The sequence below is a fragment of the Rhineura floridana genome, chromosome 2, assembly GCF_030035675.1.
Source record: "Rhineura floridana isolate rRhiFlo1 chromosome 2, rRhiFlo1.hap2, whole genome shotgun sequence".
In the NCBI taxonomy this organism is placed as follows: domain Eukaryota; kingdom Metazoa; phylum Chordata; class Lepidosauria; order Squamata; family Rhineuridae; genus Rhineura; species Rhineura floridana.
The window spans coordinates 160,001,646-160,023,889 of NC_084481.1; the positions used below are offsets into that span (position 1 = coordinate 160,001,646).

The following is a 22,244-nucleotide window of genomic DNA, read 5'->3' on the forward strand; positions in this document are numbered from 1 at the left end:
GTCCTGTGGTAACCACAGTGTTTTTATCACTGGTACTTTTTTTAGGATATAGTACATGGAGGTAATCATAATCAAAACTGGAAATGCCCCGGGAACAAGACAGGGTTAACCATCAGTCCTTCCTTGGGCTTCCACCTACAGATTCTTCTGACTTCTTCTTGTGTTGTGTAATCCAGATGGCTGATTACTCTTCTCTGAGTCATTCAATGAGCTTGATCCGTTCAAGTCGCAGTGCTATGGCAGAATGGCCCTGTTAAACTTTCCCTGTTTTGCATTCCCTTCAGGACAGGTGCTCTCTCAGTGCCAGCTCACTGTTTGCCTCTTGTCTCCGGGGCAGGGAGGGGAGTCAACGTCACGGCGGAGGAGGAGGTGGTTAAGAAAGTCAGTCTACCTTTTAAAACTTCACACGCAGAGGGGATAGGCTTGCAGTTGCTTGCAGACTTCTCCGAAGGTGGATTGGCTACCTATTGGCTGTAAGGTCGGCATGGAAGAAGGGAGTGGATTATTGAAAGAAGGCTTTCTTGTTAAAAAGGTAAGGTGCGGTCACGGTTGACTCTAGGTGAATTCGTATTTGCAACCTCGTATTTAAAAAAATGTGTTTGCCTTACTTTTGGAAGGAGAGAGAGTTATAAATGTCAGAAATTACATGTTCCCAGACAATTGCTTTTCTAAAGTGGAAGTCTCCTACAGCCAGGCAAAGGATGTACAAGCCAGGTTTGGGCACAGCATTGGAGCACCATGCTTACATTCCAGTAACATTCCTCTCTTGCTCTGACCTGCAGCATCTCATTCACTATCAGGTCTAGTCTTGAACGCATACAAGTTCTGCTCAGAATCATGCAACTCTCCCTACGGACAACCCTTCTGACCAAGAGTGCAACAGGTCAGGGCAACAATCTAGTTTTCCTTGCTCTACCTGTCTGCTCATCTTGATCCTAATCTACTATTGTGTGCATTCAATTTATGCTAGAAGCCTTCCAGATTCAAAATCTAGCTCCACTTCTTCATATTATCCTTTAGCTATACCTGAAACATAGCACCTCTCTTCATCTGTCATTGCCTGTATCAAATCTTCAGAAGAGCTAACAAATCCACCCTAATTTCCAACCAGGTATCCAGTTCAAGATGTTTTCTCTTTGCTAATGTCTGAGGGCTAAATTACAGATGATGCAGGAGATCCATGATTGAATTTCTGGATTTACAAAGCTAGCACTCCAGCCTACCCTACATATGTGGTGTGCTCCCTCTGTTATAAGAGGCAAATCCTGAGGGACACCCAGACATGTTGCTGCCCGAGGTGGTGTACCAAAAGATATTCCCCCCCCCCCCGGTCCTTGGGCCCATAACTTAAAAAACTCTCAGACATCTATTTCTGTCTTCATTTACTCTCCCCTTCCCCCACAACAAAAATTCTACTGCTTTAGCCAGCCTGCTTCACCCGGCTTCATTCTAGGGTAGGCCCTGCTGAGGATCACTGAAGTCTAACAACTAGAAATTTGGAGTTGGATTTATGGGAGACGGATTTTTTTCACTTCTACCATGGATTAGTTGGGCGAAACAGCATCTTCCCCACCCCTCAATTCCCATCTGTATAATAGGAACAGTACTGTGTGCAAGGGCGAACACACGTGTGGAAATTCTCGTGACAGAGGGGAAGCTGCTGGGTGGGTAGAGGTGAGATTTGGAGTGGAAAAACAATAGGTAGGGAAAGGGTTAAGCACCCCTCCAGAAGTTATTTTTATTTTTTCAATTGGATCTGTCAGGCTAATATTCCATGCCTTTTATCCATTTTGGTCATCATCACCATCTAATATATACTAATAGTGAACTCGGTCTGCCTATCCTTATGTAACCAAAGCAGCACCATCCACACACTCAAGATGGGAGGTAGGAGCAGGGTTACACATAAGTAAAAACAAAATAAATAAAACCAAGTGGAGAAACTTTCTGAAAAATAGCCCAATACTCAGTGGACATGGTATGTTGCCTTAATATTAAAGGGGGAATCAGATAGGGGGGAGGTGTTCTGGAAGAGGACATGCCCGATTGGCTGACACTGTGATGGGAGCACTCTGCATTGCAGGAATGTATTGCAAGTCTCACCTATTTTCATTATCCCTAAAGTACCCATCATATGCATGATGTACTACAAAAGACAGACAATAAATAGTATAGATGTGAATCCCCTGCTCAAAGCTTCCTCTTCCTTTGGTCTAGAAAGCAGCAGACTTGGGATCAGTTGGCAGGTAAAGAGAGCGAGCCGCTTCTTAAGTTTAAAGGAGTAAGCAGGGCATACTCTGAGCAGTTTAGTCACAGGTGAGATCTCGTGATCCAAAGGAGAAGTTCCATCAAGTTGTCAATGATACACGCAAGTACTCAAGGCTATAAAGTCTTGAAAACAATTACAGGTTAAGAAGAGGATATACAATGCAACTGAGAGCTGATCCATACTTCCATGAGGAAATTAACAGTAAGCCTACATAGGTTATCATGTCTGATCCTGTGCATATGTGGGAGTGTAGCTTCCCACTGTGTGTACGTATAGAGGAAAATCTGTGTAAGATCAAATGGGAAAATATGGATGTGATTTTCATATTGATTCCTACTGTGAAGTGGTCCTTAACTAGTGGAGTGGCCCTTAACCTGTACAATTTTCCTGGAGTATTTGTGCTTGGAACACTATGTTGAATTAAATAAATCTTCTGATATTCAGTGAACACTGCCCAGGTTGCTCTTTTGTTATAGGGGTATCACATTTTTCTGAACAAAGTGCTTATTTTGCACTGATACAAATGCAATATTTTTCATGGAAGATATAGCAATCTTTCACAAACTGGTGCACTCCCATCAGCCTTAGCCAGCAGAGCTAATGGCTAGGAGTGAAGGGAACTATAATCCAAAATGTCTGGAGGGAATCAGATTGGGGAAGGATGCTCTATAGCATCCTTTCCCAACCAGTGTGCCTCCAGATGTTGTTGGACCACAACTCCCATCAGCCTCAGCCAGCATTGCCAATGGTCAGGAAAGATGGGAATTGTGGTTCAACAACATCTGGAGGCACACTGGTTGGGAAAGGATGCTCTATAGCCTTTATAAAAACTGTCTGGATTGTGGTTGTCAAAATGTGATGGATTAACTATTGGGGTTATTTTTTGTATTGTTCATGATGAGCAGGGCAGCATAATTCCATTTATGCTTGTTCAAACTCCATTCATTGCTCAAATGTGCCACACAGATTTGCACTTTAATTTTAAGTTATCTTTAAAAGTTGATGGGAGTGTAGGAATTTAACTTCAGGAGATGTTGATTAGGTACCTTATTACCATTTTTACTTGTCCTGGGGGCTTGGTCACTTGCAGGATTTATAGCACGATAAGAACAAATGAGATTATGCCTGGAACAAGTTTTAATTCTAAGCCAAAGATAGACAAAAGCTTGACACAATTTCATATAACCATTTCAAAGAAGAAAGTCACACGAGCATATAAAGAAGAAACAAATGTCATTTCTTACATAGTAGAGATTAAAGATAATACTGGTGACCTGTCAGCCCAGGATCCCATACTCTCCAGTTCGTAGCCCACAGGGTTGGTAGCCCATCACGCCAGCCCTAAACTCATGTTCTTACCCCATTGTTTTATTGGTCAATGACCGCAATAAATTATCTATCTATCTACCCCATTGTATGCCATTCTTAAACCTTGGAGTCCATATAAGGAGGTGTACTTCAAATGTAGTACCCCATTGGCTCTCTGACTATCCCTCTTTCACCACATGTGACTTTGACTTACACCCCAGAATTCTGATACTCCTTCCCAGCATGAGCTCATCCTGGTTATGTATTCACCTAATCTTGCTGAGAGCTCAAAACAATCATACTTCCCCAATTTGATGTTTCCGTGCCAGTCTAAAGACCTAAAACTGCTGAGGCCTAGAAACCATGACACTTCCCATTTCAGATTATTTAAAATAGTCACCAGATGTTCTAACGAAAACCCACAAGATTATATTATTTTCACATGTTCCTAAGTTCTGTGTCTATTTAGATTGCAAGCATGGGCAGAATGGCTAAATATCTGAGGTTTAAAATTTTGTATATTTTTATAATTGTAAGCTACTTTGAGATCTAGATGGTGAAAAACAGCATATATGTATTTAAAATAAAATAAAACAAAATAAAATAAAAGGAAAAGGAAAAAGTGCTACCTTGTAGGAACACTGCATAATGATTAAACCACATTTGGGATATACCTTGAATATGTGGAAATAGTGGCAGCTGGTGTCTCTATGTAGGTGGGAAGTAGAATCCACTCCAAGTTTTAGTCCGAACTTTCAAGGAGTTGTCGAAGATGCTTCAGCTGTCCAATGGAGTGGATTCCATTGCCCCATTGACATGGGGCCACCTGCCGCTACTGTGTGGAAAGGCCCTGAAGGTAAGGATTCTGTTAAAGTCCCTCCAGACAAGAGCACATTAGAGGTTAAATAACTTATCAATTTATTGCAGTGAGTAAAAAGTTCATGGGTGTGCAAAAACGAAGCAGATAAATGTTGTTTATAAGCCATCCCTAGAATTGTCGCCTTTTGTTTGCAGGGACATGTTGTCCACAACTGGAAAGTAAGATGGTTTGTTCTTCTCCAAGACAGACTGCTCTATTATAAGATTGTGGGAGGAAAGAAAGAGCTTTCTCCAAAGGGTAGGATTCTTCTGGATGGCTGCACTATGACTTGCCCATGTTTGGAGTACGAGAACAGGCCGGTATGTCCAATGCTCTTTCTATTTGGTATAAATTATTCTTGTAGTGTCAGCTCTAGAAAATGAGAGGAACAGAGCAGAAGAGGGCAGTGCTGGCTCCAGGAATTTGTGGGTCATATTGGCCAAGACCATCTCATCTTAACTAGGAAGAGGGGTGTGAAACTAGGAACTCTCTCATGCCAGTTGAAGCAACTTCTAAGCTTTGGGGAAATGTTGTGAGATCCCATCATAAATCTATCATATTTTCTCTTGTTTAGCTAGGGAGGGCACAGTACAGTAGAAAAACCTGGAATGAGAAAAGCCCAAATATGAAACTTTATCTTGTTGTTGTTGTTTTAATTTGGAGCATTTATATACTGCACTATCTATTTATCTTTTTAAAAAATATCCCAGGGAAATTTTAAAAAACCCTACAATAAAACAAAAATACCACAATCCAATGAAAACAGTTAAAAATGCCAGTGAGCGACATGATAAATCTACCTTTTTTATATTTACCATTTATATAGTTTTTTAAGCCTAGGAGGGAAAAAAGATGTTGCTTGGAAGTTAAAGATGAGAGTAGGTGCCAGGTATGCTGTTCTGATGAGCTAGTGTCATAATAACTGGGGAAATGGAAATGGACTGCCTTCAAGTCGATTCTGACTTATGGCGACCCTATGAATAGAGTTTTCACGGTAAGCAGTATTCAGAGGTGGTTTACCATTGCCTTTCTCTGAGGCTGAGAGGCCGTGACTGGCCCAAGGTCAACCAGTGAGCTTCATGGCTGTGTGGGGATTCAAACCCTGGTCTCCCAGGTCATAGTCCAACACTCTTACCACTACGCCACACTGGCTCTCAATAACTGGGGAGCCACAGCTAAAAAGGCTCTGACTCTAGCCCCACCTGCCTAATCTCTGATGCCAGGGATCCCCAGAGAAGTACCCCAGAAGTTCTTGTCATCTGGGCATGCTGGCACGGGAGTAGCCATTGGTTTCTGTCATCCATTCTTCACAAATGAAGATATGATGCCAGGGCAGTTTAACTTTATATATTCAAGTTAATTTTTCATCTTACCCTTTGAAATAGCCACAGCAAAAACAGACTGCATAACCGCTATTGCAGCAGTGGGGAACCTCTAGCCCAGCCTTTCCCAACCAGTGTGCCTCCAGATGTTGTTGGACCACAACTCCCATCAGCCTCAGCCAGCATTGCCAATGGTCAGGAAAGATGGGAATTGTGGTCCAACAACATCTGGAGGCACACTGGTTGGGAAAGGCTGCTCTAGCCAGTGGGCCAAATTAGGCCCAGCAGGAGTCATTTTCCCACCTGGGCCACAGCTGCTATTATATATTTTGTCAGGTGTGGGGCAGATAAAGATGTGGCTGCAAAAGAACAATTGGGAGCCTTAAAGTGCACTCCTAATTGGTCCTTGGCAAGCAGAGCTTATATCCAGTACCTTTTAAATGCAAGTCCCACAGGATTTGGTTCCATTTGCAAGTTTCCACCTGGAGCTGGTCTCTGCTGAAACCAGGGTTGTGGTTTCTAATTGGCAATGACTGCAAACACCACTTCCTTTGCCCATGCAGGTTGATTTCAAACCATGGAGGCAAAGGAAGCATAAAGGAAAAATAGTTCGTTGGCTTTGCAGTGGTTCCCATCCCCCTGTGGGTGAATGGGTTCCAGGAATATTGTCATTGTCTGGGTCAGATCTAATTTAATGTAATTATTGAATGTTATAATGCTTGCATTAAACTAGCTTTTCATATTCTTAACCTGGGGGAATGATTGATCATACCTTATGACCAAAAATGTTAAAGCTGTTCAGAGTCTCTTTCTTCCTCAGTTAGAATTTCAGTAACTATTTCTGAGTGATGTAGAGCACTGTTTGTTTCTAGCAAATAATATAAATCCTGTTATTTCTTGTGCTCTTTTCTTTTTTTGGTAGTTGGTCATTAAACTGAAGACAAAAACCAACACAGAATATTTCCTTGACACTTGCTCTCGAGAAGAGCGTGATGCTTGGGCTCTGGATATAACTGGTGCTATTCATGCTGGCAACCCAGTGCAAGTCCAGCAACTTCACCTCATGAAAAATTCCTTCAAACTGCCCTCGCACATCAGCCTGAAGTAAGTCTTAAGTAATGTCTCCATCTGCTTTCCTACAATTTTTGGTGTGCGTGCAGCCCAGTTTGTACATAATATTAGGCCAAACCATGGCTAAATGTGAACGTGCTCACAGCAAAAAATCGCAGCTGCTTCACTCCTTCTCCAGTCCGGCTGTTGCTATGGTACCCATAGCATTATGTCTGAACTTTGGCTGGTGATTTGTCTCACTGTGGACAAAACATGAGCTGTAGCCAAGGTTTATCCTTGGCGTATTACTCATGGTTTGTCTGGACTCAATGAACTGCCAGCCTGGTTCAGCTGTAACATGGCTTAGCTCTGGGAAGTGCAGCAGGACCAGCTGAGGAGTAAATTGGCCATGATTTTTCCTCTCAGCACACTCGTGCATACAGGCTTATGGTTTGGCTTCGTGTTGCATGTGAACCAAGCTTGTGTGCTTAAAGGGCACATCCTACTACCATCCCTTTTCCATTCTCCACAACCCAGCATTTGGGACCAGTAGGCAAAACCCTAGGAAAGAATCTTTCCTACAGGAACCATTGGCTGCCATTCAGTAAAATGAGCAGGAGGACCCCCAAATACAGCGGGGTGGGCTTACAACATTTTGAAGTGAAGTAATAAACTGTGCCATCTAAAGAGGGAGCCCCCTCTAGTACCATGAAGTCCCGAGCCTAAAAGGAGATACTGTACAATATCTGGAATGGGATTAAATGAAGTATGGAGAACTGGGGGTGGTGCGATGGTCCCTTCCTGTGTGTAACTGGAATTGCTTCCACTCACACCTGGGCTACTTTGGACTGAAGCCAGTGCTCTTTATTGGCTGCATGAGTTGAGACACTAATTTTGGTAACTTGACAAAACCAGAGTCTCTGTTTGCTTAATGCTAACCCTTTTTTGGTTTTTTTGCAGTCACATTGTGGACAAAATGCATGACCCCAGCAATGGAATTAAGCTGACTCCCAACACAGAACAAGGCAGCACATATAAAGAAAGCTTTACAGGTAGGCAAGCCCCTTGTTGCCAACCTCCTGGTGCTTCATTACTCTCTGATGCAAAAGAAAGTTGCTTTCTGCCAAGGTCTACCATGGTACAGCTTCAGAACCTGTTTTCATTATTAGGGCTCAGCCCTGAGACATGAGAAATGAGAGAACACATTGTGACGCCCTTCCCTGGCTCTCCCTGTCAGGTTCCTACCTGCTTGTGGCTACTGCCTTTCACTAGGCACCACCAGGGACTCCACCAGTCCGGACTGTCCTTTATATGGTTTCTCTCTCCGCTCTAGCACAGATCTCACTAGATCCCCCTGCTAGGCAGCACCACCCGTCACGTCCTGTAACCAATATTCCCAGAGACTTTGCCTGAGTCTCTCTCTATCTGGTTACTTTTGTGACTGCGTGCGTATGCTGTTCCCAACCCCCTTGGTATCTATATAGATAACTCATATAACTCTGGGTTGCGCTGGATACTTGTAATGTTATTATTCTTCTCTTCACTGCTGCCACCATTCGTTACTGTTTCCCTTCAGCCTTGGTAATTACCTTGCCCTCCCTTCTGGTCTGTGAAAACCCCAGCCAAGGATCAGGCCTTCGGTAAACCAAAATAGTATTTATTAAATGTCAGAAATAACAAGATTACTTTTATAATGTTACATAAGCGTATGGTTTCATCTATTCCTGTGGTACTTGACTTATTATTAATCCGAACTCCCATTCCCTCTTTCTCCACACCCTCCTGACATCCAGCACCAAACACCTTCTTCCTCTCACATCCACCAACTAACACCCACCCAGATTCAACTGTCATTCTTCCATTTATACTCCCAGCTATTCAAACGCTCAGCCAATCATCCAGCATTCTACTGCTCATGTACTCCCCCCTCCTCTTTCACTCCACTTACCATATGTCTTCTATATAAACAGCACTTACCATAATTACATTAATACAGGAACATCACATACATCTTCAATGCTTTTTCTTCCACAAGTAGCTACAATCGCACTCCATATGTCGAAGATTAGATGGAGGTACTTCCACATTAGTGGGTGTGGCTTCCAGAACCAGTATAGTGTAGTGGTTGAAGCCAACATGGTGTCTTCCAGCTGGTGTTGGACTACAACTCCCATCAATCCCAGCCAGCATAACCAACATGAGGAATGATGGGAGTTGGTCCAAAAGCATCTGGAGGGCACCATGTTGGTTACCCACTAATTGGAATAGTGTGTTGGTTTAGGACCAAGGAAATTGGGTTCAATTGCCTACTCAGTCATAAAGCTCACTGGCTGACTTTGGACTAATCAGTCTAACCCGGATGTTATGAGGGTGAAATGGGATGAGGATGACCCATCTACACTGTCCTTATGCTCCATGGAGGAGGGGCAGGATTAAAATGTAAGGGGGGGAAATAGTCTTGAGCCCCAACACCTCTTATTTTTGGTATCATTTATGAATTGCATGTATTTTTGTGTAAATGTGTTTATATTCAAATGTAGTTTTGCTTATGTTTTTAAACATATTGTAAGTCCCTTGGAGACTTTTCTATGTAACAAGCAACTAACAAGGTCAGATTATTATGATGATGTCATCATCATCTCCTTTATGCACACACATACACACCTTCCCCTTTTTTGTCCACAATCCCTAATCTTTTTCTACCTGGACTAAGCCACAAATCTCAAGCCTAAAACAGATGTTATGGGGATATCGCCATTGTGCCAGCCATGGACCTCACAGTCTCTTGTAAAAGTTAGTAAAAGACACCTGACATGATATCCCCCCCATGCACACGCACGCACACACATATTCTTGGTTAGCTGATGCTTGCAGGGCTGGATAAGAAAATGGAAAGTGATGATAGCCGCTCATGTTTTGTCTTTCATCAGATGTTATTAGGGAATTGTAGGCTGGAAGCAACCTTATATGTCGTGTCTATCTTGGGCCTCAGTCCAAGGTTCCAAAAGAGAAGAAGTGGAATAAGGTCAGGGCCAGTCCTACCATTAGGCAGTGAGGCAATTGCCTCAGGCCCCCTGGTCATTCCTCTTTGCTAGAGACAGAGCTGTCTGTGCCACACAGCCTGCCATGCACCCTCTTAACTAGCCTGCTGCACTCAGGTGCCGGGGAGGATGCTGTTCCATTGCTTGTGCTGAAATTAGATTCAACTGCTAGTCCCGTCAGCTTTGGTACATGGAATGAGGAGGCACCATTTTGTCCTTTGCCTCAGGCAGCAAAATGCCAGGCTGGCCAAGAACAAGCTTATCCGGAAAGATGGTGCTACCTACCAAGTTTATGGAAAAATGCAAGCAAATGTCTGCTCTTTGAGTTGGTTAGAGAAGTTCCTCTATAATTTCAGACTCATTTCTTTGTTCAAGGATGAGTACTGGATGCCTCTACCTATCTTAGGGGTTGGCAAGCAGCATGCTGTTTTTTTTGCATGCCTTAACATTTTCATTTCTTCTTTTCAGGCTCTATCCTGGTGGACTGGCTGATTTCTAATAGTTTTGCAGCTTCCCGGTTGGAAGCAGTCACCCTGGCTTCTATGCTGATGGATGAAAATTTCACCAAGCCTGTCGGAGCCCGTAGTGTTGAAGCCATGAGGAATGGTGATTTGGCTGACCAGTTTTTGGATGACTCTACAGCTCTGTACACATTTGTAAGTGGTGGGGTTTCTGCAAGTCAAGTCTTTCTGCGTATCGGAACAATTAAAAGTGATGGTGGCAGCATGTACACGCACTGGGGAAACTGGTAGGAAAGATTTGCAGGCAAATGATAAACAGGTTGAAAGATAACTTGCACAAAATCTTGAACTTTCTAATGCTTTCCAAGCATTTATCTGAGTGGCTGGACTTTGAATTGGGTGTGGACACACAATAGGTATAGCTTGGCATTCATATAGGTACAATATGGGAACAGCTCGTGCTTGCATAACGAAACCTAGTTTATACATTTCTTTTTCTGTGACTGTTTGTTAGGTCCAGCTCCAGACTTATGGGGAAAGAATAGCAAAAGGTCCTCTGGGCCTCTCTAGCAGCCTTATATGTTGGCAATGGTGGCAACAGTGCTAAGACATGCAGTGTGTGGTGGTCAGCTGCCTGCCATCTTAATTTCCCACAATGCCACAGAGTGATATAATTATGAGTAAGTAGAATAGTGGATGGCTCACAGATTCAGCTGCTTCCCATTGGGGGGAGGCTAGGGGTGATGTCAATAATGGGTCCTTAAAGAGCACTGGGGCCCTGGCAACTGCCTGAGGATACCAAGCGCTGAGACCAGCCCTGCTGCTTATTGTGTTGTGCCTGGCCAAAAAAAAAAAATGCTCTGAGGATGCAATTTTCTAAAACTGAGGAATGGAAGTTCCATGTTAAAGGATGAAATGAGCACTTTTCTATTTTGTTTTGATTCTACCACTGCCACTCCAAAATTTCCCAATATCTTTTATTTTAATTGCAGGCTGAAAGCTATAAGAAGAAAGTCTCCTCCAAAGAAGAGATTCATCTTAACATTCTTGAACTGAGTGGCACCATTGTAAAACAAGGCTTTTTAATAAAACAGGTGACCATGTCTTCTGAATCATGTTGGCAAGAAAAGAATGGAAGGAGTGGGAATGTTGTACTGTTGTTGTTTTAAGTTCTTTTTAGAAGAAAGTTGGATAATAACATTAAACTGTATGGCTTGTATCTAATGCTGCTGTTCTAATACAACAGAAGTCTGCTTGCACAATGGAACTTCCCCCTCCTCTCCTCTCCCCTGCAGCCCTCTGTGCACCCTCAAAACTTGTTGCCTGGAGTTTGGGGACCCTCCAGAGTGCATTTGGGGGCACACGGGTAGAGGAGAGGCAGTTCTGTTGTGCAAGTGCAATGCCACTCATGCAATATTGGATACAACCCAAATGTTCTTGCTGATATGCAACGTTTCCTTGAGGAAATAACGTTTGTGGTGGAGGAGAATTTAGATACATGGTCTTTCACCTGAAGTCTGATGTGATGCAATAGAGAAAGGGCTGGACCTCATGGTATTTCTGAATTGTATAGATGGTTTTCACAGTGATATAAGGAATGCTCTTCCAACCATAATCATCATCAACAATTTTCTGACCAGGAAAGCCTTTTGATTTTCTGGCAAAGGGCTATGTATACAGATTTCAAATAGCTTTGGGAACCTGGTTGTTTTCCACGCACTTCAGTGCACTTCAAGGTTACAATGGAATCAAGAGAACATTGTGAAAAGCCTCAGTGAATAGTGAGGTGAGAATCCCCCTGAAAAGTACCCTTATACATCTATGCACCCACTCAGTGATCCTTTGGATTTGTGATTCTCCATCAGAACTCCTCCCCCTTATGCTGAAATCAAGAGAATTCCAAAATGATTTGCAGTAAAACATAGGATCTTCTGTTCCATGAAACAGCAGACCCACCAGGTGCACCATTGTATGTATTCTGATTCTGAAGCAAATTTGGTTCTCAAAGGGAAGAAACACACTCACTGTTCTGCCAATTCTAGTGCATCTTCACCTCTGTCTTCTGAAAACGGGGGCACACAACGCTAGTCAAACCCCACCCCTTTTTACTGTAAAAGCTGCTACTGGTGGGAGCAGCTTGAGTGCGTATTATTTTAAATTCAGCTTCAAAGAGATTTCCCAACTGATTGGCAATCAACCCGTTTCCCCCTCCAGATGTGGCTAATAGAAATGCTTTGATCTGCCAACTAGTGTGTTTACAGCCAAGGACATGTATTTGAATCTAGCATAAAATTGCCACTCGGATAAAGAATTGTTTTAATTATTTCAGCCAGGAAAGGAAGTACATATAGCGAGTGACTTAGCAAGTTGCACAAGACTTCAGTTTTGGCTCAGATAACACTTCTTTGTCTAACTTGCTTGGACAGACACTATTTCTCTCAGCTCAACCTGTTTCACAGGGCTGTTGTGAAGAAAAAATGTGGCACCAGAGATATGAGAAATGTCTCCGTGTACATAGATCTGCAGGCCATTTTAGGAGGGCAAACTGTGAGTACAAACACACTCAGGGTAGAAACACACTTGCTGTTCTGCAGGTTCCAGTACATCTCCACCTTTCTCTTCTGAAAACAGGGGCACATGACGCTAGTCAAACCCCATTCCTTTTTACTGTAAAACCTGGTGGGAGCAGCTTGAATGCATTTTTTTTAAAAAAAATCAGCTTCAAAGAGATTTCACAACTGATTGGCAGATCAACTCATTCCCCCTCCAGCTGTGGCAAGTGGAAATGCTTTATCTGGCAACTAGTGTGTTTACAGCCAAAGAGCGGTGTAAGATGAAGTGGATTTAATCTTTTCAACTTTTAGGGCCACAAGAGAAAAAATTGGAAGGTGAGGCGCTTTATTCTGAGAGTGGACCCTGCTTTTCTACACTATTATGACCCCACAAAGGTGAGATAGTCGACTGCCAGTACATTAATCTCTCCTCTCTCTCTCTGTCTCTGGAAACCTAACCTCTTGAGCTGTGCCCCTGTTGGTACAAAAAGATATGGCATGCTGAGATGCAGCCAACTCAAGTGATTTGGACTGTCTTATTCTGTTTCATATCATCTGTAGGCTAGTGCGCTACTGAGATGCTGAATCTACACAGTAGGCTTGAATGCTTGATTCAGGAACAGTATATGAGCAGTGATACCCCTTGCCATCATTTAAGAAACCCAATAGTACCTTGCACCCATTTTTCCCTGTTGGAGAAGAAGAAGAAATGAACATGCTTAGACTGTTGGTTTTGGCAAGGGGCCACAGCTCTGAAATAACATGTGCTGTGCATGAGGAGGCCCTAGGTTCAATCCCTGCCATCTCCAGTTAAAATAGCAGTGGGAAACTGGCCATTTGGTAGGCCTCCCCATTTGATCCATGAGGCTGTTTTTGGCAAGCCACGCCCACCTGCCCCATACCTGATGCGCAGTGCACCTTCAAAGTCCATTTGCAGACATGGTTTGAATTCAGACCTCGTCGGCAAATGGAGAGGGAAAATACCCTTTTCACTGTTTAAAAGGATCAGGTAGCAAGTGATGTGGAAGACTTCTACCAGATACCCTGGAGAGTCACTGTCAGTCAGAGTAGGTAATGCTGGACTAGAATCTTTTAATATTGATATTATTTTTAGTCTCTGTGGAATCATGAAAATTTGGCCAGTGTTAGTTCTTGCTGCTGGGGTGAGTTTTGTTGTCCTAATTGGATCAATTACTGCTGGATTGGTTGACTTGTGTCTGTCTGGGTGGGATTTCATTGTGCCACTGCGCTGGGTTAGTTTTATTGATTTATTGATTTTTAAACTAAATTTATGTTTTAATTTTATCTGGCTTGCTGCGTATGTTGCCTAGAGAATATTCTTCATAGGTGACTCAAAAACTGAATTAATAAATACTAAAAGTAAGTAGATGGGCAAATAATCTGACTGTATGAGACAATTTCTAGGCACTTCTGATTTACCCTTGGCTTTAGAATTCAACCCCATTATTAAAACATTTTGTGAGAAATGCAGGTATATATTTTCTTTAAATCAAGATACTCCCTCTTTACCAATTAATATCTCTCATCTCCAGTAAGGCGGATATCGTTGGGAAACTACTACAGAGGCATGCACTTAAACGGGAACAGGCTGGGACAAGTTTCAAGTTCTGCTGATGTGGCCATCTAACGCATTGTCCTGCCTTCCTTTCCAAAATAAAATGTTTTACAGGGAAGATATAATTCAGATTACTCTCTTTGGACTTCTTCCCCCACCCTTTATAGGAAGGTAACCGGCCAGTTGGGGGATTCTCTCTCCGTGGCTGCCTTGTCTCAGCATTGGAAGATAATGGAGTCCCAACAGGCAAGTATGAACATGCCAAAGTAGTTCCTTCAGTTATGGAGCTTTTTACGTGTTCCTTTGTTGTTTATGGATAAAGCTTAGTGTGAATCAGCTGCTTAACTGGGACAGCTGTAGCCATTTCAGATATTGGGGCTTGGACTCCAGTTATGGGAGATACGATGATGATAGTGGTGGTCATAATGAAATCCACAAGCCCCACATCCTCCAAGTTTAGCTAGATTATTCCTCAACTATAGCCTTCTGAAAACAGTATTTAAGGAAGCTGCTACAAAGGTAATGGGGCCAGGCCTCCTCTGCCCTTTCTCTTATTCAAGCATGAATTAGGACACCTTGAAAAAGGGCAACTATGCCAATGGAAATGGCTGGAAGAGCCTTCTTTATTATAAATATAGTAGCTGGCTCAAGTATTCATATTCCCAGGTGAAGGGCAGTATCGTGGAGAAAAGAGGTGCTGCTTTTTTGTGCAAACTGGCCTTTCGTGGCATGTTATTGGATGTTGGGGAAGGTCATGTTAAGATTAAACCTGTATTTATAGCAGTGTGGTTGGACATGCTCTTACCTCTTATCAACAAAAACAAAACTGCATTGTGTCAAATGGAAAAATCAGTCTCCTTTCTCTCTATGTCATATTCAAACTCTCTCCCTTGTGAGATTGTCATTATGTCTTGCTAATCCTCACACCCATCTTTTTTTTCTTTTTTTTTTTGCAGGAGTGAAAGGAAATGTGCAGGGCAACCTCTTCAAAATCATCACAAAGAATGACATTCACTACTATATACAGGCCAGTTCCAAGGCAGAGAGAGCATGCTGGATTGAAGCCCTCAAACAGCTAACATAAGAAATGTGCAAAGGTTTATGTGGAGGACAAAGGGAAACTCATGACTTAGCTTGCTGCTTTGAGGGTATACAATGGTTGGTTTTTTATATGTGTGAATGAGTTGTTTCAGCCAAGCATGAAGCCTGCATCTGACAAATCTATACCACGAAGGCAGGAAGTTTAATGTGTGCCTATTTTAGTCAGGCTCCATGTGTTATCCAAGATAACTATGCATCATTTTCCTGGAACCATTCTGGAATTCCGAATATTTGACCAGGTACCTTCATCTGAACGAAGCTAAATTGCCTGACACAGAGTTTGACAAACGTAGGGTCCATCCATACCTAATATCAAAATCCACATTTTACATATTCGGTTGGTGGCCTTGAGATCCAAACAAGTCCTGTTTATGCTCAGATTTATTTTTCAAAACCCAAATTTTCAGACATCATGTGGGCATTTTATTTTTTTGTCTATTTCACTTTTGCATTTTGTCACACCTCCAAGTCCACCCCTTTAAGGTGATTGGTCCATAAAGACACACCCCTGGAAGAGCTTGAAAACCTATTTGCAATATTTTTTAATTGAAGCGCATGCGCGTATTTGTATTTATGTAGGGAAAAAAGACCCAGAACTTGGGTAGAGAATTAACGGATTAGGGTCAGACATATGAGGGAGGGTCTGTGAGAATGAGTTTAGAAGGAGGACTGAGAGCCTACTCAGAAATCAGAGGAGCAGATATTTTCCATTGTGGTCTGATAAGGGGCTGCAGAAAATGGTTACCTGCAAGAAAGGAAAGAAGGAGCTAGAAAGAAAGGTGTTTGCTAAACGTTAATTGACCCTTTTGTTTAAAGGTATCAAAACATAAACAGGAAAACTTTGCAAAACGGCAAAGTTAACAGTACCTCCCCAAGTGCAAGCAAAATAAATTTTGGGGCCCTAGAACAGAAAATATTATTTATTATAGGCAGAAGTACGTGATGGAAGGAGGGAGGTGGGGAAATTGCTGGTCTAATACTTTTCTTCATTTTACTTGTGGGAAATTAATTTGTAGAGGATAAGGAGGCTAGATACGTCAATATGGGTAATGACTGCAGATTGAACTACAAACTGCATGTCCAACATAATATCATTTGGAAAAATAGTTTCTGTATGGCAAGCAGTGTCTTGTTTTAAACAAACAAACCAGAAGTGTCCTGGGAAACATTTAACATTGCTAGTTATTGATGTATCATTACAGAACATTAATTATCAAAAATATATCGGTTTAGGGTATATTTTAATGATCTCCTGTATGTTTATTTTTTGTATGACTTGTATTTGTATTTTTCTGTATTTCTGATTTGACTATTTATTTTGTAGCTGTAAAATCACAAAAAAAATGAAAAATCCTCTTGATGAACTACTAATAGTATGCCTTTAAATGTTAATAATGTCAAAAGCACAGAGACTTGTGGACAGGCCAAAATTTGGCCTTTTTCTGTTTGTCTGTGGAAAGTAACTCCATAAAAGAACACTTGACAGTCATCACCAGAGAAAAAGCTGATGTACAGGGTTACTGCTTTTGGCCATTGGTCAAGCCTAAGTAGTAATAATAATAATAATAAAATTTAATTTATGTGTCGCCTATCTGGCCGATGGCCACTCTAGGCGACGTACATGTAAACAGTTAAAACACAATGTGATAAAATACATTAATACAATATATAAACAATACAGCAGCAACAACAATATTAGTGCAGGGTAAGAGGCATTTCAGTCATAAAAGTTAACCCTCCCCGGAAATCCCAAAGGCCTGTTGAAAGAGCCAGGTCTTTAAGGCTTTACGAAATACATTTAGGGAAGAGGCGTGCCGTAGATCTTGTGGGAGGAAGTTCCAAAGGGTGGGGGCCGCCACTGAGAATGCCCTCTCTCTAGTTCCCGCCAATCTAGCTGTTTTTGTCGGCGGGATTGAGAGAAGGCCCTGTGTGGCTGATCTTGTCAGGCGGCATAATTGGTGGCGTTGAAGGCGCTCCTTTAGATAAACTGGGCCGAGACTGTATAGGGATTTAAAGGTTAATACCAACACCTTGAATTGGGCCCGGAAGACAACTGGAAGCCAGTGTAGATCGAACAACACTGGTGTGATGTGATCCCGGCGGTGACTGTTCGTAAGTAGTCGAGCCACTGCGTTTTGTATAAGTTGTAGTTTCCGGACCGTTTTCAAGGGTAACCCCACGTAGACCGCATTACAGTAATCCAATTGAGAGGTGACCAGGGCGTGTACTACCAGTGGGAGCTGATGAACAGGAAGGTAGGGTTGCAGCCTTCGTATGAGGTGTAGTTGATACCAGGCTGCCCGGCTCACTGCCGAAATCTGAGCCTCCATGGACAGCCTGGAATCAAGCACAACCCCAAGGCTGCGGACCTGGTCCTTCAGGGGTAGACTCACCCCATTGAACTTCAGGTCAACATCTCCCAACCTTCTCTTGTCCCCCACGAGTAGCACCTTGGTCTTATTGGGGTTCAACTTCAGCTTGTTCCTTCCCATCCATCCACTCACGGATTCCAGGCACTTGGACAAGGTCTCCACAGCCAACTCTGGTGAAGATTTAAACGAGAGATAGAGCTGAGTGTCATCCGCATATTGGTGACACTGCAGCCGAAAGTATATTTTCAAAAACTGTAATATGAAACCCTTCTGTTTAGTTTTGAAAATTACTATTTTCTACGCATCTAAACATTCAGACTGAATCATCTGCTGAGATCCCAGATGCATCCCTAGAGAATTCTGTGTGAATCCTCTGACATCCTGAAGCAGAGATCGGGAATTTGGAACCCTCCAGGTATTGTTAGACTCCAGCCAGGGGCATCACTACCGGGGTGTGGAGGGTGCGGACCGCACCCGGGTGACACCCTGAGGGGGGGTGACACCCAGAGCCGCCCTGCCCCATGCCGTTGCCCCGCGCCAACTCCTCCTCGGAGGTGGGCGGGCGAGACCAGAAGCAGGCGCCCGCTCACTGGCGATGAAGCCGGGACAGGCCTCCCACCGCCAGCCTGGAGCGCGTCGTGTGTGTGTGTGCGCGTGCAAGACCAGACACCCCCATCCATGCACGTGGTAGGGCGCGCACTGGAGGTCCGCACCCCCCTCCACTCCCGCTAGTGATGCCGCTGACTCCAGCTCCCTTCAGCCTCAGTCAGCATGACCAATGGTTGGAGATGATGGAAGCTGTAGTCCAGCAACATCTGGAGGACTGTGGGTTCACCATCTCTGTCATGTAGAAAAGCTGCACAAGAGCTATATATCTTGAGGCTAATTCACTGGTATGGTGGTCCCTTGAAATGAGGCAAAATATACATGCAGCAGTTCAACCCAGTGATCTAGGAATTTTTACCAAGCCACCCAAACCTTCTTGGGTTGGTTTGCTGGGATGTGGTGCAACTCAACAGATGTGTCCGATGGCACTGCACTGCGCCAGCTTGCCCAGTAGAATTGCTTCTCTAAGGTTGCCTTTTAAGTGGCCATTGCCCCACAGTGTGTATTATTTGGGCTCAGTCTAGCACAGGGGTAGCCAGCATTGTGTCTTCCCTACGTTTTGGACTACAACTCCCATCGTCTGCAGGTAGAAGGGCCCATAAGTCAGGGATGATAGGAATTGTAGTCCAAAACATCTGGTGGACACCAGATTGGCTATCCCTTGTCTAGCAGCTTAACAGGATGCTCCTTTTTTCATTGCATCTTTCATTGTGATGAAAGTGTTGTCACTGCATGACAGTCCAAACCAGAGATGCCTTACGTAGGTTCAGATGAGGTACGACTTGTCACACCGCAGCCCATTTGTACTGTGTTAAATACATTACCTTTACCATTAGAAGCAGGTAAAGGAGGAGATTCAGGGCAATTCTACAGTACAAGTTTTAACGGTCATGGCTTCTTCGGAATCTGGGAACTGTAGTTTAGAGAAAGTGCTGAGATTTCTGTTATACAATTTCTAGTCACCCTCCCACAGAACTACAGTTCTTATGATTTCCTGGGGGAAGGGAATGGCTGTTAAATCAGTTTTATAGCACAGACAGAACTGGAAACTTTTTGAGAACTGTGGGGATGAACAGTTGTGGCTGGCCCATTAGTGGGAATGGGGCACTGCCCTACCAACCTCAGTGTGCCCTCAACCAGCCCCCACCTGCCTTGCTTTCTTCTTTACAAACAGTCCAAGAGGTGGCACTGCCTGTCAGCTTCCTCCTCTTCCTTCATCTTAGGCTCCAGACACACTAGTTGCTTCAAAAGCAGCCAGACACTTTTATCTGGCTGTGTTTTGCATCGACTCTGCCATGGCTGGACACATTGTCCTTCCCCACTGCTGATTAGGACCACCCGCAGCAAAGCATTGGGCCAATCACTGTGTCTGCCGGAGCCTACAGCAAAGTGTTCTCAGTGGACACACCAGAGGTGGCAATAGGGTTGATGGCTAATCAATTCTGAAGTCTGTGTGAAGCTGGCAACAAGGTAAAACATGCTGGAGCTACTGGGGTTTTGGAGCAAAAGGGGGCAGCGCTTCAATAGCATTGTTTGTTCCGTGTTCAGAAAATGGAGGTGAAGACAGAGACACACTGAATCCAGCACAACTGCAAGTGTGTCTACCCTTAGTGTTGCCCTTGCAGAATTCAGCATGGAGGAAGATGCGAACAAAACTAGGATGAGCTGGCTCTCCCTGTCATTGGCTTTGGTTCCATTTATTGTTCATGCCCTCTGCCTTCTGTCCCAATGGCCACTAGCCACCTCTGCAGATAAAGTTTGCCTGTGATGAGCTCATTACAGCTTGACTGGCCATTTGATTCCATTGCTTCAGATCAGATATCATATGGCTAGGTAAAAGTACAGGTACATATGACAAAAGGCAGTATATATGACCTCTTAACATTGGGCTCATCTACATGGGAACCTTTCATCATAGCAAAACTGCTTTTACCCTCATAATACATTTGCACTGTCTTCAGTTCCTGCTCAATGTTAGCTGCCAATAAGTTTTTCCTATTCACACAAGTAGGCGTTCCTCTGGGAAGGATTAGTCTCGCAGTTTTCTTGTGGCACCACCCTCTGATTATACATTTCCACTCCCTCTGGTTGCTAGGTAACTGGGCATACAGAGTCTGTTCTACCAGTTGTAGTAGCTTTCTTTAAAAAAAAACACCAGAAGTGCAAATATCTGTTTTCTCCATGCCTATGATTAGTAGGATACAGCTGAAATGCAAATCTTGGTTTGAGCAGTGTTATGCTTTTGTGCACAAGATGGGGAAAAAGAAAATAAAGACACCATTTGCAGCAATATAAAAGGGCAGCAGAATGGAGGAGAGCAACTGGAAGTTGCTTGTCAGCCCACAGGAAACAAAATGAAAAAAGGGAGGAGATAGTGGGGGTGGAGAGATCAATTGACACGCCCACCTAAAAGCATTGGAGCAAAGCACCTGCAAGCACTAGAGAAATGGAATGGAGATTTTTCCTCCACTTTTCATATTATCAGCGGATTGGGTTAGTACAGATTTATAGGGGAGAAACTGTGCAATAGCTTCTGTTTGCCAGTAATGTTGTGTGAACCATGCAAATTTAAAGCACATGTGAGTAGCACCAAGTACACAGTAAACCACTGTAGATAAGCCCACTGGCAAAAGCGATGTTGCTGCTGTTGTTGAACAAAGCAAGTGAACTATATTGCTATCAAAGTATAATAGGGATATTATGAGTAAAGTGAGTCCTTCATTTTCTCAACACTAAGACTGCAGTCCTATACACACTTGCTTTGAAGGAAGCTCCATTGTACACAGTGAAACCCACTTCCAGATAAACATGCATAGGACTGCACTGAGTAAATTTGCAGACGATTGTGCTATAAACCCTGTGATAAGTAACAAGCTGTTTGCTTGTTTTCAACACATACCCACATCCAGAGACTGGGTGAGAGGATCAGGATGGTGGTTAACACATCGCCCGAAGAGGGAATAATGCCATCAGCGCTTAAGGAGGCAATAATAAAACCTATTTTAAAGAAACCCTCCTTGGATCCTCATGATCTCAACAACTTCCGCCCAGTCTCAAACCTGCCATTCTTAGGCAAGACGATTGAGCGGCCGGTGGTGAAACAGTTGCAAGCACACTTGAAGGAAGCAGATTATCTAGATCCATTTCAATCGGGTTTCAGGCCTGGGCATGGGACTGAAACAGCCTTGGTCGCCTTGGTAGATGATATGAGGAGGGCATGGGATAGAAACGAAGGTACCTTCCTTGTCCTCCTTGATCTCTCAGCGGCTTTTGATACCGTTGACCACGGTATCCTGTTGGACCACCTGAAGAGGCTGGGCATAGGAGGCACTGTATTACAGTGGTTCCGGTCCTTCCTCTCTGGTAGGTACCAAAGAGTAGCACTGGAGGAGGAGGTTTCAGATCCGTGGCCTCTCACTTGTGGGGTGCCACAGGGTTCTATCCTCTCCCCGATGCTATTCAACATCTATGTAAAGCCGCTGGGAGCAATCATCAGGAGATTTGGGCTGCAGTGTCATCAATATGCAGATGACACGCAGCTCTATCTCTTATTTAAATCTTCACCGAGGTTGGCTGTAGAAACCATGTCCAAGTGCCTGGACTCAGTGAGTGACTGGATGGGAAGGAACAAGCTGAAGCTGAATCCTGACAAAACCGAGGTACTGTTTGTGGGAGACAAGGGAAGGCTGGGGGATGTGGACCTGGTGTTCAATGGGGTACAATTGCC

The 22,244-nt window shown here is 43.5% G+C and overlaps 1 protein-coding gene across 1 annotated transcript; it reads left to right on the top strand.

The window, feature by feature from the left end:
- The first annotated feature begins 235 nt into the window (after nucleotides 1–235).
- PLEK2 (pleckstrin 2) lies at nucleotides 236–16,869 on the top strand. The gene is made up of 9 exons (XM_061611060.1): nucleotides 236–532; nucleotides 4,592–4,756; nucleotides 6,681–6,862; nucleotides 7,769–7,860; nucleotides 10,318–10,505; nucleotides 11,303–11,404; nucleotides 13,175–13,258; nucleotides 14,606–14,684; nucleotides 15,395–16,869. The coding sequence occupies exons 1-9, from the start codon at nucleotides 485–487 to the stop codon at nucleotides 15,520–15,522; spliced, it is 1,068 nt and encodes a 355-aa protein (XP_061467044.1). The 5' UTR covers nucleotides 236–484; the 3' UTR covers nucleotides 15,523–16,869.
- The last annotated feature ends 5,375 nt before the right edge of the window (nucleotides 16,870–22,244 follow it).

Coding starts and splice junctions, on each gene's coding strand:
- PLEK2 (XM_061611060.1), top strand. CDS start 485: ATGGAAGAAGGGAGTGGATTATTGAAAGAAGGCTTTCTTGTTAAAAAG. Junction 6,863..7,768: donor CCCTCGCACATCAGCCTGAA/GTAAGTCTTAAG, acceptor GTTTTTTTGCAG/TCACATTGTGGACAAAATGC. Junction 14,685..15,394: donor AGATAATGGAGTCCCAACAG/GCAAGTATGAAC, acceptor TTTTTTTTGCAG/GAGTGAAAGGAAATGTGCAG.